The following is a 15,754-nucleotide window of genomic DNA, read 5'->3' on the forward strand; positions in this document are numbered from 1 at the left end:
GCTGGCGGCCTCCGAGTATCTAGTTCTTATAATCACACTGTCTTGATAGGAAATCAAAAGCAGAAAATTCTGGCCTGTTCTGGTTTGTTGTCTTGGCCAAGTACTCTCTTAACCTCTTTGAGCCTCAGTTTTTCACCTATAAATGAAATATCTTAAAGGGGAAAGGTGGAGGTAAGAGCTCAGGTTACCAGTGACTGATTTTGATCATTTTCATGATGCCTTCTATTATATGATTCTTTTTTTAAAAGAAATTTTTTTTAATTTACTTATTTATTATTTTTGTGTGAGTATACCGTCAAATCAGATCTGACTGGTACAGGAGGAGATTGTCCCTCCTTTTCCCGCCAGAGCATCTGGTGGATTCGAACCATGTGCCTCTGGGATTGTAGTTGCAGCTCCTTGCCAGTAGGCCTCCAGAGCTCCCCCTATTATATGATTCTTTGTCATTTTGCCTTTCATCATGAGATTTTTGTCCTTTCAGCAAATTAAACAGATATTTGAGGAGTTCTTGCTGTGTCTTGGGTAATATAAATACAATAGTAAACAAGAAAACAGTCCTTATCTCTGACAGGAGGTTATTTATAATCTTTTTGGAATTATGAGCCAAGTAGACATGATAATATGCTAAGAAAGTACAAAATAGGCTCTAACCCAATCTGTAGAACCTTCACATTAGTAGTGGCAGCTAGTTTAAGAGCAGGTGGAAAGAGGGAGAGGAATCTTCAAATTGAAGAGAACAACATGTTTCTTAGGAACTTAAAAGTTTCACTGTGGCTGTAGTGTGGAAACTGGTTTAGGATATGTTACTATGTAAGAGGCTGTTGCAATGTCTTGGTAGGCTAAGTGATTGTAGATACAGTATGAGAATGAGGAAGAAAGGATAAAACCTAGTTTTCCATGTGAGGAGGTGAGGTCCAGGAGACATGGGTCTGTTTGGAACAACCATAGAAGAAATTTCTTCTTCTTCTTTTTTTAACTTTATTTCTTTTTTTAATTATTATTATTATTAATGTCAATGAAAATTTAGAGACTTTGGATTTCCATTCATTCATTGTTGCACAGAAGAAATTTGTTGTTGGCACTCAGTCCTTTGTTTTTTTTATCCTTGCAGCAGACATTCCCCCATCCCCAGGAAATATCCCTACCACACACCCACTAATGGTACGCCATGCAGACCATAGTTCCCTGACACTGGGCAGTGGCTCCTCTACTACTCGTCTCACCCAGGGAATTGGACGCAGTCAGAGAACCCTAAGGCAGTTGACGGCCAATACAGGTCACACCATTCACGTTCACTACCCAGGGAATCGCCAACCCAATCCTCCTCTTATACTTCAGAGGTAAGTTACAAAGAAGAGCTACTGGATTTGATGAAGTTCTTGAATAGTCTTCACTGGGATTCGGTATTGTCCTGACCTTGAGGGAGAAACAGTCTATCAGTCTCTTCCTCTTGCCACATACAGAAATAAGATTTATTCCATTTCTATACAGATTATCCATGCAGCCTGTGTAGAATACCAAATTGAATGACATGTTGTTTGGCTTCAGAATCCTGTGCATTAGCCCTCAGTTTAGCAAAAGAAATAATTTTAAAAAAATAACTATGTTGTCAGTGTAGTTCAGTAGTAGAATTTTTGCCTTCTATACAAATTGAACTTGGCTTCAATTCCCAACTAATATACTACATGCATAGCTACTACACATCTGTAAGTGGAGGCTTACATGTAGCTGTTGCTGAACATGTTCCAGAGAACCTACCAGGCTAAGAGATCTACTTCTAAAAATAAACTAATGAGAACTATGGATGATACTGTTCAATCTATAGTGAATCACAGGAATGACACAGAACCATGAGGTCACCATGGACAAGGGGGTATCTCCATTCTACTAACAACAACAACAAATAGTCTGTATACTGTCACTACACTGTAGTACAGTGGGTATATGAGAGAGACACACTGCCAGAAATTATGGAATAATACACAAACTTTAAAAAACTGGTGACCATTGACCTAAAATGGACTTATTGCTAACCCTCCATTAGGGAAGAGAATACACATCTTTCTCCTAGAGAGCAACTAGTGGATTTGAACCTTCCTGCTTTTGGATTGGCAGTACAACTTAGTAAGCTACCATAGCTTTTTATCAAACTGTGCTCAAATAAAATTCTCAAACTGTTAGAAAAAGAATTTAAGACTTATCAAAATCATAATAGTGTTTTACATTTAATAGGAAATAAATTAATTCTCAAACTAGCAGGTGGGAGCCCAGTGAACTTAAAATTGATCATGATACCCCACCATCACTTTACAGATTGCTGGGGCCGTCAGCTGCTGCTGACATTCTTCAGTTGAGCAGCAGTCTCCCTCTTCAAAGCCGAGGTCGTGCCCGCCTCCTGGTGGGCAATGATGATGTCCACATCATTGCCCGATCTGATGATGAACTACTGGATGACTTTTTCCATGATCAGAGCACAGCTACCAGCCAAGCAGGCAAGTTTGTACAATAAAAAATAGAGTAGATATTTTCACATTCTTTTCCTTGCTTAGGGAAACCAGGGAAATCTGCTTTGGAGAGACTCCCTTTTTATAGGATCCAGAATCACTAAGTGGCTTAAGCAGGGGCAACACAAATTTGCATTGTCTCTGGGTAACTCTTAAGAACCAACCTTTTGATAGCCACTGAATTCTGTTAGTGAACCACAATTTATGTATCAGTTGGCAAGGCTAAGAATCTCACTCTCCTTTGTTCCCCAACAGGAACTCTGTCCAGCATCCCCACAGCCTTGACCCGCTGGACAGAAGAATGCAAAGTTCTTGATGCTGAGAGTATGCACGACTGTGTTTCAGGTGTGTGGCAGTTACCAGGGAGGTGAGCGTCCAGGTTTTGGACAAGTGCATGGTGTTTCCCTGGTTTGCTGTGCCCATAAACCCTGTCTCTTGACTTCCTCCTTCATACCAGCCATACCAGCATCTGATATTTGTTTCTTTTATGTAGTTGTTAAAGTGCCCATTGTCAATCACCTGGAATTTCTGAGGGATGAGGAACTGGAAGAAAGGCGGGAGAAACGCAGGAAACAACTGGCTGAAGAAGAAACAAAGATGACTGACAAAGGCAAAGAAGAGAAGGAAAACAGAGATCAGAATACACAGGTGCTTGGCAGGGGCTGGGAGGATTGATTTATCTTTGCCTTTCATGTAGTTTTTACAGTTATGTGATACCCAGAACCACTGAAGAATCCTAGGACATCCATATTGAACCTGAGAAATTAATTCCAAATTCACTGCATACGCACAGTTTTTAAGTGAAAATACCTAAAACCATAGGAAAGCTTCTTTACTCATTGTCTCACTGGGGAAAGCTAAAACTCAAACCAGAGCACCTCTTAACTTTATCACAGTGTGTAGTCTTGGTCTTCAAGTTTCAGACTTGACTTAGAAGAAGGACCTGGTCAAGCCTATGCTCTCTGCGTTGTTGTTGAGTAATTTCTTGGTGAACTGCTAGTGTAAGCATCCTTATGAGGAACTCGTTCTATCTATTGAATGGAGGAACAGTCCTCTTCTGAATTTCATTACTAGTTGTCATTTTCTAAAGCTCACTCTTTTACATTTATAACAGTTTTGGTTTGGGAGATATTTCTTGGTCAAATAATAAAGCTTTAAAATATATATAAAAGCAGAGAGAGAAGGGGAGCTCTGGTGGCCTAGTGGCAAGGAGCTGCAACTACAATCCCAGAGGCGCACGGTTCAAATCCACCAGATGCTCTGCTGGGGAAGGAGGGACAATCTCCTCCTGTACCAGTCAGATCTGATTTGACGGTACACTCACACAAAAATAATAAAATAAAAATTAAAAAAAAGCAGAGAGAGAAATAAACCTGAGTGAAAGATCTTACTATATGTAAAAGGAGCAGAAACATTGGCTTAAGTGCCTTAGCTGACTTCTACCTGCTTCTTAAAGGGGAACTTCCCCCATTAATAATATCCATGTTTGTTGTTGTTATTGTGTACTTTCAAGTAGGAATAGACCCATCGCTGACCCTCTCATGATTTTTCAGAGACAGTTAATAGCATGGGAAGAGATTGCCCGTCCTTCCCCCACAGAGTGGCTCCTTGCCTCAAACTATGTGCCTTTGGGATTACAGCACAACTTCTTGGCACTAGGCCACCAGTACTACAAGTATATCATCAAACATACCACCCTATATACTCTTGCACCTATTTCTACCAATTTATTGAATCCAATGTTCATTACAACTTGACTCACAATTGTGGATTTCATTAAGGAAATATACTGGGGAGTAGGGGGGCAAAAAATATCACACAATGCAAGTCCAGAAGTCCTAAGCCAGATTAACAGTTATACAGCTTCTCAGTCAACAAGTGAAAGTCTAACTTCAGCAGCACAAATGCAAGAAGCCTCTGGTTTCCTCAGTCATCCAGCAAACTTTCACTCAGAGCAGTTACAAGTCAGCTTCTCATTCAGTCATCCAGCAAGCAAAACCTTCAACTGTGGCTCCATCTCCAGGGCTTCTCAGGTTACACCTTACTACAGTCTCTTCACCCTCTTTCTACCATTCTCACAGTGTCTTCACAATCCCCCAACAGTGTGGAAGGCACTCTTACATTGATCCCACAGCTGTTGATGATTTGCGAGATTATGTTCCCACAGTTAAGGTAGCTGGAGACCATACCAGGATTCGGACATCACATTATACTTCACAGTTAAGATGTCACATAATTTTTAAAATTAAGAAATTGGAACACTTAGTTGTAATAACAGACTTGAGCTAACATCTTTATAGGAAACTTTTTATCTAATAAATGGTATTGTTTTAAAGGTGGGATTCTTAGCATATGCTCTAAAACCTAGAATGGGCAAAATAAGTCAAAGGAAGGGAAATACATATATAAAACTTTTTGGGCAATCATCAAATTGTGTTCATATTATGACTTACAGCCAACATTAAAGTGATTTTTATAGTTACCCATCTTGCAGTGTTGTATTCATTTCACCCTTCCCCTTCCTGTAAACTGTTCTTCAATATGAAAATGTATAGAGAAATTGGATATATATTTTTGTACACTAGAACAATCATCCAGATCACTGAATACTCTTGGATTGTATATGTGAGGAATGGTGATTATTGCAGAGATCTTTTGTTTTGCAATCCTACATTAGTCTTTTTTTCTCTTCACAGAGTACTATATCTAAAACAAATGATGCAACTGAACAGAGCCTCTCAGGTAACTTTCCTTCCCCTCCTCTCCCCCAGTTTATAAATACTGATTGATTCTGTGTTCCTGATCCTTCTGAGTAAGTGGACTGAAGACAAACACTGGTGCACTGTAGGATGAGGTAGTAGATTGTATAGTTTTAGGGTCATACCCCATCTTGGAGATAACTATACAGTCTACTGTCTTTCCCACGGTAGTACACTCCCCCTCTGACTGGTTCTGTTCAGGCTCTTGATTTAATAATACTGTGCTTAATAGATGTGTAGTAAGCTTATACATGTGTAACAAGGCCATTTATTTCTTTTCCTAACTGCTCTGTCCTCTGAAATTGAGCCATATACACTTTTTTAAAATTTTTATTATATTATTTTTATGTGTACTGTCAAATCAGATCTGACTGGTACAGGAGGAGATTGCCCCCTCCTTCTCCAGCAGAGCATCTGGTGGATTTGAACCGCATACCTCTGGCATTGCAGTGCAGCGTCTTGCCACTTAGGCCACCAGAGCTCCCTCATATACACTTTTTGAGGTGGTTGGTCCTTTACCTACCATGATTTGTGGTGCTTCGTGAGAATATATGGCACTGCTTCCCAGATGCCAATGAAAATAAGCACAGTAAGAAGTATGAGTTTTTTATAAAATTTATTATTAAAGAGTAATAATATGAATTTGTTTCATTTGAAGGACTTCTTTACTTTTGAAATCAGGTCCTTCACAACTCTTTGATAAAAAATATTTTTATTAAATTGATAATGATAGGATTTTTTTTTCAATATGACAAAAAACTAATTGTTGGTAACCCTATATTGATTTCTTTGATCTCTATTGGTCTTTGGGCTCTTAAAAGGTTAGGAACTATTATCTGAAACAATATTTGACAGAACGTGGTTCTGGGTGCTAAATGATATTTCTGTGTATATATTTTATTCCTTCTATTGAAAATTATCAGTAGCCATTTTTTATTATAACTTCCAGTCCTTATAATATATGACTCTCTCAACCCTATTTCTCGCAACTTTTATTCCACTATATACTTTCCATCCATTTTGGCACTTGAGTTAAGAAATGAGTAGATCAAAGCCTACACTATGTGTTTTTTAAAGCACTGGAAGAGAGTAGGTATTCTAGACCCTAAAAGTAGGCAAAAGGTCTAGATAATTCTGCTCATACTGGGATAAGGTAGTAAGTTGTATTGTTGCGGGGTAGGGAATTTAGGCCCCATTAGAAGATAAACATTTGGAACAATATGTCAACAGAGAACTGCCAGATATGCAGGCTGGATTTAGAAAAGGTCGTGGTACTAGAGATATTAATAGCTAATGTTAGATGGATCTTGGCAGAAAGCGGAGAATATCAGAAGAATGTCTATCTGTGCTTCATTGACTATGCAAAGGCTTTTGACTGTGTGGATCATAACAAGCTATGGCTGACTCTGAGAAGAATGGGAATCCCAGAATATTTGATTGTGCTAATACGAAACCTATACTTGGACCAAGAGGCAGTCATCAGAACAGAGCAGGGAGACACTGGATGGTTCAAAATCAAGAAGGGGGTCCATCAGGGATGTATTTTGTCTCCATACCTTTTCAACCTGTATGCAGAGCAGATTATCCGTGAGGCTGGGCTCTATGAGGAGGAATGTGGAGTCAAGATTGGTGGAAGATCTATCAACAGTCTGCGATATGCTGATGACACAACCCTGCTTGCTGAAACTGAGGAGGGCCTGAAGCACTCACTGCAGAGGGTCAAGGACTGCAGCCTCCAATATGGATTGAGGCTCAATGTCAAAAAGACAAAGATTCTCACCACTGGGCCAATTGGCAGCATTAGTATGGATGGTGAAGACGATTGAGATAGTTAACAATTTTTGTTTACTTGGTTCCACAGTCAACACTCTTGATAACAGCAGCCAGGAAATCAGGAGACGAATTGCATTGGGAAAGTCAGCTGTGAGGGACCTCTCAAGAGTACTGAAGTGTAATGATGTCAGGCTGGAGACTTAAGGTGCGCCTGATCCAGGCTATAGTCTTTGCAATTACGTGCTATGCATCGGAGAGTTGAATAGTGAATAGGGATGATAAAAAGAGAATTGATGCCTTTGAGCTGTGGTGCTGGAGAAGAGTGTTGAATATATATACCATGGACTGCTAGGAGAATACACAGGTTCGTCCTGGAGAGGGTGAAGCTAGAATGTTCCCTGGAGTCAAGAATTCTGAAGCTTCATCTGACATACTTTGGGCATGTTGCAAGGAGGCACTGGTCCTTGGAGAGGGACATCATGTTTCAGAGAGTGCAGGGATGATGCAGGAGGGGAAGACCCTTAATGAGATGGATCGATTCTGTGAGTGGAGTGGTGGGAGTGAATGTGTTTGAGACATCGAGGTTGGCACAGGATAGAACGGCTTTTAGGTCACTTGTACATAGGGTCGCTATGAGTAGCAAAGGACTCGATGGCACATAACAACATACATCATGCTACTTTCCCTGGTGTGTGGCATGTCCACATTTAGTCTTTGAGACAAGGAAAAAAGAGGTGAAAGGAGATGGACAGTTTTAGGGTGAAACAAATTTATTAAAAAGTTACTTTCTTGGCCTTTGCAGATTGCTACATGTAATTGATTATTTTAAGTTTAATTGTGAACTCAACTATTTCTTGCTTTGGACCATATAATAATTGCATAGAATAAGAGTACAGAGGGGAATGGACAATGTGCTTGCATTTGATTTCATTTCATAGACTAAGAATGCAAAAGAAAATAGAAAATGTGCTTGAATTCACTATAAAAATTCTGGCCTTTCTTGCTTGATGAAGATAAGGATCTTAGTAGGCATTTGATAGATTTTCCGTGTATCTTTATAGGCATATATCCTCACTCTTTCTGTGTGGCTTCAAATCTTCTACTGCCAGCTGAGTACAGAAAGGATTTCATTTTTAGGATCCATAAGGAGCCAGATCCCCAGTTCTTGGGACAAAGCTAACATTGCACCCTAGTCGTCCTCCTAGGTATACCAGACTAGCCAAGAGCTGCTCCTTGGAGAAAATGTTAGTGAAATAAATCCTTCATTTCTGATTGGGTTGGACACTTACCAGACCAGATGTGATGGTCCTTGGCTAGTTGCCCCTTAATCCCTATTACTCTTCTTTTCGAGAAAGATGGGACTCCTATGCGTGACAGCTTCCCAACAACTCCATCTTCAACTGATGCAGCTACATCAGAATCCAAGGAGACACTTGCCACTCTGCAACCTTCACAACAACCAACACTCCTACCTCCACCAGCTTTGGGGGAGATTCCTCAGGAGCTGCAGTCACCAGCTGCAGAAGGGGAGAACTCTACACAGCTATTGATGCCCATTGAACCAGAGGAATTGGGTCCTACAAGACCAAGTGGAGAAGTAGAAACAACTCAGATGGAGTTATCCCCAGCTCCCACTATAAGTGAGTAGAATTTCAAGTTTTACTGGTTAAAATAGGAAAGATGATCGTCTTTGCTCTCTTTCTTTAGAGAAATAGTAGGCACCCAAGAATTGTACTTTTTTTGTTGTGTACTGTTGAGTCTGATCCGACTGGCACGGGAGGCAATTGCCTGTCCTTCTCCAGCGGAGCATCTGGTGGATTCGAACAGTACCACACACCTTTGATATTGCAGCGCAGCTTCTTGCTACTAGGCCACCAGAGATCCCTGTACTTCAGGTTTTTATTTTTTTTGGTTTTTTTTTTTGGTGGGTTTTGGGGTTTTGTTTTTTGTTTTGTTTTATTTTGTTTTTGGGTGTGTGTTTGTTTTTAGTAAAGTTGGGATTTTTTTTTTTATTATGTGGTCTGAATGTATAATGATAATACCCACTGTAATGAGGAAATTATTCTGTTCCCATTCTATCTTGCCAGACATTTTATTTAAATTCTTTAAAACTGTTATCCAAGGTAAATGGTGTTAATCTCCATGCTGTTGTTAGGTGCCATCAAGTTAACTACAGCTCATAGAGACCCTATGAACATCTGAATTTTACCTTAGCTAGGTCTCTATGAGTCGCAAGCAACTCGATGGCACATAACAACAAGTGCCAACCTCACGATCTCTATCATGCTCAAACATTATAATCATTGTGTCAGTTGATTTCATTGACAGTCCTCCTCTCGTTCACTGCTCCTTCACCTTTCCCAGCATGATTTCCCTTTCCCTCATGACAACATGTGAGGAAAAGTTTACTCGTCATTGCCTATAAAGATAACTCTGGTTGCACTTCTTCCATATTGTTTAGGATATTCATTACTCTCTTCCAACACCAAAATTCTAAAACATCATTTCTTCTTGGGTCTTCCTTTTTTGTTGTCCAACTTTCTGATGTATAGCAAGTGGGTGAAAATATTGTGGCTTAATTCAGGCACACCTAAGTCTTTAAACTGACATACTTGCTCTTAGCAAGTTGAAAAGGTTCTTACCAGCAGATTTTCCCAATGCAACATGTCTTTTTATTTCTTTTTCTTTTTTTGGGGGGGTGGGTATTTTGGTACAATTTATAGAAAAGGTAAAATAAACAGGACATGCAGGTGGCCTGGTAGTGATCACAGAGTCAGCCATGTGGCTGTGGGAAAGCCCGGCTAAAGCTTTGCTCAGCTCTCGCCATCACTGTCTCCCAGGGTGTCCTTGTCAAAGAGATACTCTGCCAGACCCGAGTCTGGAGCACCCATCTTGCACAAGTTGGTTACATAGTCACTCAGTTGTTTGATGGATTTCATCTCCTCATCCAGGTAATGTGTTTCAATGAAGTCACATAAATGAAGGTTGTTCTTGTCAGTGGCCAGTTTGTACAGTTCCAAGTAGGGACTGACTCACACTTTTCTCCAAGTGTAACACAAACTCCATTGCATTCAGCCTGCTCTCCCAGTCATCCTGATCTGGTTTCTTGATGTCCTGAAGGAAGATGCAGCCACCTCACTGGTTCTGCAGTTTCATCAGTTTCTTGGCGTGGACCCTGTCCTCGTGGGATTGGTGGAGAAAATATTTGGCAAAATTCTTCAAAGCCACATCATCACTGTCAAAGTAGTAAGACATGGCCAGGTAGACACATAGGAGGTGTAGAGCTCCAGGTTGATCTGTCAGTTGATGGCGGCCTCCAAGTCCTGACTCACCTGCAAAGAGGATGCAGTCATGGTGGCAGTGACGGAGAGGCTGCAGCTGCCAGGCGCTGGAGCAGAGGCGAGGACCTTAGGGCATCCGGGGCTGCTGATGTGAGGAGGTGGCAGAGGACTGGCTGGAAATGTCAGGGTCCATTCAAACACTGTTGAATCAGGAGACCACAGCGACTCTGCAAAGACCGTCTCTATTTTTTATTTCTTGGTTGCTGTTACCATGAGTATTGATTGTAGATCCAAGTAATATGAAAACATTGACAGTTTCTATCTTTGTTCCATCTATCATGATGTTGTCTACTGGTGAGGATTGTCATTTTCTTGATATTGAGATATAATACATATTGAAGGCTACAGCAAAGGTTTGAAGTTCTCCTCACTTTTAGCAAGCAAGGTTGTGTTGCCTGCATGATGCAGATTGTTAATGTGTCTTCCTCTGATCCGGATACCACATTCTTCTTCATAGAGTTCAGTGTTTGTAATGAATTTTGAATGGGTATGGAGAGAGGATACAACCCTCACACACCTTTCTTGATTTTGAACCATGCAGTGTGTACTATCTGGACAACTGCTTCTTGGCCTATGTACAGGTTTCACATGAGCACAATGAAATATTCTGGGATTCCCATTCTTGTCAGATTATCCATAAGTTGTTAGAATCCACACCGTCAAATGCCTTTGCATAATCAATGAAAGAAATGTTACCATTTTCTAGTATTCTCTGCTTTCAGCTAAAATCCAGCTGACATAAAGTGATATCCCTCATTCCACAAACTCTTCTGAATCCAGCTTAAATTTCTGGCAGTTTCTGTCACTGCACCCCTTCCCAACTGTATTTTAAATCTTCAGCACCATTTTAGTTGCATGTGATACTAATATTGTCTGCTAATTCCCATAGTCTGTTGCATCACTTTATTTTGGAATGTGAACAAGTATGGATCTCTTCCAACCAGGTAGCTGTCTTCCAAATTTTTTGACATACACTGGTGAGCATGTAAAAGACTGTATCTGTTTGTGATATTTTGTGATGTGTTTGATATTCCATCTACTCCTGAGGTCTTATTTTTTTTGCCAGCACCTTCAGTGTAGCTTGGACTTTACTTTTTTTTTTTTTTATCTTTTACTTTTTTTGCGTATATGTTACTTTTTAAAATGGTTCTCTTCTAACATCTATTTTGGGCTTTTCTTTCTCCCCTGTCTTTGTAAAGACCTTTTGCTTTCTTCATGGTGGATACTGAGTTGCTCCATCGACTCATTCTGCAGAAACAGTCAGTCTGATTCCTGTGTAGTCCCGTTAAATGAAGTCCATGTGTATAGTCACCATTTATGTTTTGGTTTTTTGTTTTGTGTTTTTTTTTTTAGGTATTTGCAGTGAACAATAGTTGTATTACTAGATGTTCCTTGTAGGTATATGGATAATATGCTATAATTCATACCATTGTACTTTAGTTTCAATTTTTTTTTCTATCTAGAACTATAATCTTCAGAGAAGTTGCCAATCTTGGAGAACGGCTCAAATCCAGATAGAGGTTAGCTCCTTGAAAATAGGAAAGCTAGCAAAATTTGAGCAATCTCATTAGATTAGAAGACAATAAATTAAAGACAGCCAACTTGCAAAGCCAAGATTCCAGAGAAGAGGGAGCATAGAATGCCTAGCAATTTTTTTCCCTCAACTCATTTTTTAAATGCTTAAGTTGTACAGGAGGGGTGGGGGCTGTGTCTAGAAGCTTTCAACAAGGGAGGATGGATTAGCTGCTATGTGATAGTGCCTTTCCAACATAAACCATCATCACAACAATAAATAGATGAAATCCAATGTATATCAGTGCTACAAGTGAAAACATTAAGTTTCTAATAGTTAATGTAAGCAAATAATTCTAGGTAAAGAATTCTTAAACAATACTCAAATTAGACCAATTTTAGACAAACTACATAGCGGAAGAAATGTTACCCAAAAAGAGAATTTATATGCATAAGATTAAAAAGAACAGACAATGCACATAATATAAAAGTTGAATAGAAAAATGGACAAATGGAACTGTCTCACCAAGATAAAGGATTTATAGATCATTGTGATCATTTTGTCAAACTAAGCTTAAACTACATTCCCCAGAATTCTGGTTAAAAATGGCCAGCACCAGTTCATCTCAACTCAATAAAGCCTATAGTGTCTTACCTTTTGTGTTCCATTTCATTTTTGGCAACTTCTAATATTCCTAGATTCATACTTTGTACATTCCATGTACTTATTAATGAATGTTTGCAGCTGTTTCTCCTAATTTTGAGTCTTGCCACTTCAGCAAATTGACGATCCTTTTTTTTTTTTTAATTAATTTCAATGAACATTTACAGAGATTTTGGATTTCCATTCACTCATTGTTGCACTTTTCTCTCCGCCCACCCCACCCCCAGTTCGCTCCTCTCCTTGAAAAGCGAAAGAAAAAAACTCCTTCATTGGGATACAATCCCCCCGCACCCCATCCCCACCCCCACCCTGAGTATATACTCCACTCTGCAGCCCTCATTCCAAACTCTTATGATAATCATAATGCCCTAAAATATTATTTTTAAACTGTTCTCCCTTATCGGCTTCAATGCAGTATACATAAGTTATTCAGTTTTTCTCAGTCTTACCCCCACCTTTGATGTCAGCCTCATTCCACAACAGTGGCACCATATAGTATTTGTCCTTTTGTGACTGAGATATATCACAAAACATAATGTCCTCCACGGTCACCCATTTTGAATAATATTGCATGAGTTCCTTGTTTTTCAATGCAGCATAGTATTCCATTGTGTGAATATACCAGAGCTTCTCTATCCATTCATTTGTTGATGGGCACTTAGGTTCTTTCCAACTCCTTTTTTGAGTGAAAACTTTGCTCCATTCCTGTCTTTATGGTGAACTCTGCTTAGAGGCAGGTGCTATTCTTTAGTTACATTTTGAATGCCTTCCAACCTGAGGGGCTAATTTTCTGGCACTATGTCTAACAGTGTTCTTCTGTTAATCTGTATCATATTGATATCCATAGGGTTGTTGAAATCTGTTCACTCTGGGTGATCCTACTGGTATTTGAAATATTGGTGGCATAGCTTCCACCTTCACAGCAACAAGCAAGCCACCAAAGTATTGTCAAACTAGCATACAAGTGGTGGTCATTTCTATAAGTAAACAGAAAATCCGAGTGAAATTACTCAGTTATTGGCTGAGCAGGTAATAAAATATAGATGTATCTGACTTGAAGGTTTGGTCTCCTTCAACAGTTTCACAAATAGCAAGTATGTAAGTCCATTTATAAAGTTTTCTCATCCTGAGAGATAAAATTTAAGATGTAGTTTTTCCTTTCAATGACACTAACTAGAACTAAAATTACACTGGGGGATGATCCTTGTAGGATTTACAAAAGTAACCAAATCCCTTACCTAGGGTTGCTAGAGAAAAAGTTTTGAAGGCTAAATATGGAACACAGTAAATGTTCAATAAATGATTAAAATGATGTGAGCTGAATCATAAAAGGCAGATAGTAAATGAGATAGTGATTTGACTCCTCTAAAGAAACAACCCTATTAAAGACTTTGTGTGTCACATTGCTGCTTATTAATTCTGTACCCTATTCCAGGCAGAGACATAACCTCTCCCTACAAATTTGTTCTAGCCTCTCTTTCACCAGAGAGAGCGGAAGATTCTGATGCATTGACAGCTGTCAGTAGTCAGCTGGAAGGCTCTCCCATGGATACCAGCAGCCTGGCTTCCTGTACCCTAGAGGAAGCTGTCGGTGACACTTCAGCAGCAGGCAATTCTGAGCAGCCCACCGCAGGTAGCACTACTCCTGGAGATGCCCCACCAGTTGTGACAGAAGTACAGGGCAGGGGTGATGGTTCAGGAGAACCTGCCCAGCCACCTGAGGACAGGTAAGCACTTTGTGGAGAAAGAGAAGGGCAGGCTGTGTTGGAGGGTATTTCAAATCATATTCATACTTAGATGGAAAAGTGGCCATTAAGGTAGAATTTTATAAATGAAAGTTATAATACAGAAAGCAATCTGAAAATTATTTCCCTCAGCTCTCCCCCTGCATCCTCTGAGAGCTCTTCCACCAGAGATTCTGCCGTGGCCATTTCTGGAGCAGATTCCCGAGGAATCCTTGAAGAGCCACTGCCTTCCACAAGCAGTGAAGAAGAAGATCCCCTTGCAGGTTAGTTGCATGTGTGCTCAGGCCATTTGTGGGATTTTTATGACTTCTGACAAGAGAATGCCCTATAGTAGTATATAAAATGGAGGACATATATGTAGGACAAAATTTGGCAGTGCAGGGGAATGTTAGTGTGACATAAAAGAATAAACCTAGTTTTTGGAGTCAGGTTCATCATAGCTCAAATTCTCATTCTACCACTTCCTACCTTTACACCCTAGGGCCATTGTGTAGTTTTCTCATCTTCCTTTATATTGAAGGACTGATAATATCTGCATGGCAGCATCTTTATGAGGTATAAGTGACAGTGTACACAAGGAACTGGATACAAGCAAGAGTTCTGAGTCTTAAGAAGCTGGTTTGGTCCTGTTGTTGTACTGTGGTATTTATAAGCACCCAGGACATATGAAGAGGATTTTTCTCCTGCAGTAGCTGGTTTCTTTTTTCTAGAGTTTAGGCCTCTGTATCAAATATGTCTTAAAGATCAATAGAAGAGTGAGTTACTTCACATCTTGTATCTCTCTTTAGGTATCAGTCTCCCTGAAGGCGTGGACCCCTCTTTTCTGGCTGCTCTTCCTGATGATATCCGCAGGGAAGTCCTGCAGAACCAGCTGGGCATCCGTCCACCAACTCGGACTGCCCCCTCAACAACTAGCTCAGCTCCTACAGTAGTGGGGAATCCTGGTGTGACTGAAGTGAGCCCTGAGTTCCTGGCTGCCCTGCCTCCGGCCATTCAGGAGGAAGTATGTGAGTGGGTTGGTGGGACCAATCTTTTCAGCAGCATATATACCTGCATTAACTAACTCTGCTCCACAGGTGCTGGCACAGCAGAGAGCTGAGCAGCAGCGACGGGAATTGGCACAGAGTGCTAGTTCAGACACCCCCATGGACCCTGTGACCTTCATTCAGACTCTGCCTTCAGACTTGCGCCGTAGCGTCCTTGAAGATATGGAGGACAGTGTATTGGCTGTGATGCCACCTGATATTGCAGCTGAGGCACAAGCCCTTAGGCGAGAGCAGGAAGCTCGACAGCGGCAGCTCATGCATGAGCGTCTATTTGGGCACAGCAGCACCTCTGCACTCTCTGCCATTCTCCGAAGCCCGGGTACAGAGGGATGCAGATGGGAAGGTTCTGGGATCCCCAGTTTGAGGCTAAATGAGGTTCTGTTATTGCCAGGTTACCACCCCCTCCCCCA

General features: G+C 40.5%; 1 protein-coding gene across 1 annotated transcript in view; it reads left to right on the forward strand.

Annotated features, from left to right (window-relative positions):
- Positions 1-15,754, forward strand: part of HUWE1 (HECT, UBA and WWE domain containing 1, E3 ubiquitin protein ligase) — a 194,809-nt gene that overhangs the window by 157,284 nt on the left and 21,771 nt on the right. The window contains exons 53-62 of the mRNA XM_006898884.1: positions 1,112-1,340; positions 2,314-2,492; positions 2,760-2,849; positions 2,998-3,152; positions 5,201-5,246; positions 8,392-8,676; positions 14,025-14,280; positions 14,431-14,561; positions 15,087-15,301; positions 15,375-15,663. Coding sequence (XP_006898946.1) covers positions 1,112-1,340; positions 2,314-2,492; positions 2,760-2,849; positions 2,998-3,152; positions 5,201-5,246; positions 8,392-8,676; positions 14,025-14,280; positions 14,431-14,561; positions 15,087-15,301; positions 15,375-15,663 — 1,875 coding nt within the window. The remainder of the gene's footprint in view (positions 1-1,111; positions 1,341-2,313; positions 2,493-2,759; positions 2,850-2,997; positions 3,153-5,200; positions 5,247-8,391; positions 8,677-14,024; positions 14,281-14,430; positions 14,562-15,086; positions 15,302-15,374; positions 15,664-15,754) is intronic.

This window comes from Elephantulus edwardii, unplaced genomic scaffold (genome assembly GCF_000299155.1).
Source record: "Elephantulus edwardii isolate Elephantulus edwardi_28Jun2011 unplaced genomic scaffold, EleEdw1.0 scaffold00239, whole genome shotgun sequence".
Classification (NCBI taxonomy): domain Eukaryota; kingdom Metazoa; phylum Chordata; class Mammalia; order Macroscelidea; family Macroscelididae; genus Elephantulus; species Elephantulus edwardii.